Raw genomic sequence first — 1,300 nt, forward strand, 5'->3', positions numbered from 1 at the left:
ATATATATATATATATATATATATATATATATATATATATACATATATATGTATGTTGTATGTATAATTCTGTGTATGTATATATGTATGTGTATACATATGTGTATGTATTTAAGATTATAACTGTGTCTATTTGTGCATGTATGTATGTGTGTGCATATATGCATATGTATACATGTGTAGGGATGTATATTTTTGTGCTGATGTATGTATGTATGACTATGTGTATACAAGCATACACGATATGATGTGGGCGTATGTGTGTGCGCGTGCGTGTGTGTGCGTCTGTGTGTGTGTGCATGTGTCAGTGTGTGCGCGTGCGTGTGTGTGTGTGCGTGTGTGACATCACTTCCTCAGCTCTGTTATTCACTATTCATATATTCCTTTATTCTCTCTGTCTTTTAATCTTTTATACCAGTTCTCTCTCTCTCTCTCTCTCTCTCTCTCTAATGCCTCTCTCTCTTTCTCTCTCTCTCTCTCTCTACTCCTCCCACCTTTCACGCTTCATTTCATTTTCCTTCTTCTTACTCACAATGTTGTTGCTGTTGTTACTGATGTTGTTGCTGTTATTGTTTAGCTACAGTTCAGTCATGGTTAAATGAACCTATAATCAAAGACGTTCCCACCATGACCATCCTGTCTTTCTGTATATCTATCTCCATTTTGTTCAAAGAGTCCTTCCTTTGTAAGATAGTATTGTATTGTTATTTCAGAGAATTTGGCTGCTATTTTTAGCCAGTTGAGAGACCACAAAGTGGCCCCTTCATTGGTGGTATTGGTGCTGGTGGTGTTGGAGGTGGTGTTGCTCTTGTTTTTGTTGTTGGTATTTTTGTAATAACAATGATTCTGTTGAGACTTATTCTTCTTCTTACAGTTGCTGCTGTTAAATTATTGCTGCTGCTGCTGCTATTTTCACCAATGATGATCTTGACGCTGTTGGTGATGTTGTTACTTGTGTATCTGTGTTGGCAGCTGAAAGAGAATGAAAGTGAGAAATTACACAACCACCAAGACATTTGCAGCATCATGAAACTGTGTAAGGGTGTGGATCTGAATACAGGGATGTGACTGTAACGTGAAATGTGTCAGCGTGTGTGTGTGTGTGTGTCTTGGCATTTAATGTCAATGTGTATGTATACATGCATATGTACACACACACAATGTATGTATACATATAAATATATGTGTGTATATATATATGTATATATGCATTTATATTTATGTGTGTATATGTTTGTGTATATATATATATATATATATATATATACACACACATATATATATGCTTGAATATATTTAT

General features: G+C 35.2%; 1 protein-coding gene across 3 annotated transcripts in view; it reads right to left on the reverse strand.

Moving 5' to 3' along the window:
- Positions 1 to 399: 399 nt before the first annotated feature.
- LOC106873951 (protocadherin 18) overlaps positions 400 to 1,300 on the reverse strand; it is a 71,709-nt gene continuing 70,808 nt past the window's right edge. For all 3 annotated transcript variants that reach the window (XM_052972931.1, XM_014921496.2, XM_014921493.2), the window contains one exon: positions 400 to 972. Coding sequence is in view for 1 of the 3 variants with exons in the window: in XM_014921496.2 (XP_014776982.1) it covers positions 949 to 972 (24 nt within the window). In the remaining 2 variants the exon portion in view is untranslated. The remainder of the gene's footprint in view (positions 973 to 1,300) is intronic.

Source organism: Octopus bimaculoides, chromosome 14 (assembly GCF_001194135.2).
Source record: "Octopus bimaculoides isolate UCB-OBI-ISO-001 chromosome 14, ASM119413v2, whole genome shotgun sequence".
NCBI classification, from domain to species: domain Eukaryota; kingdom Metazoa; phylum Mollusca; class Cephalopoda; order Octopoda; family Octopodidae; genus Octopus; species Octopus bimaculoides.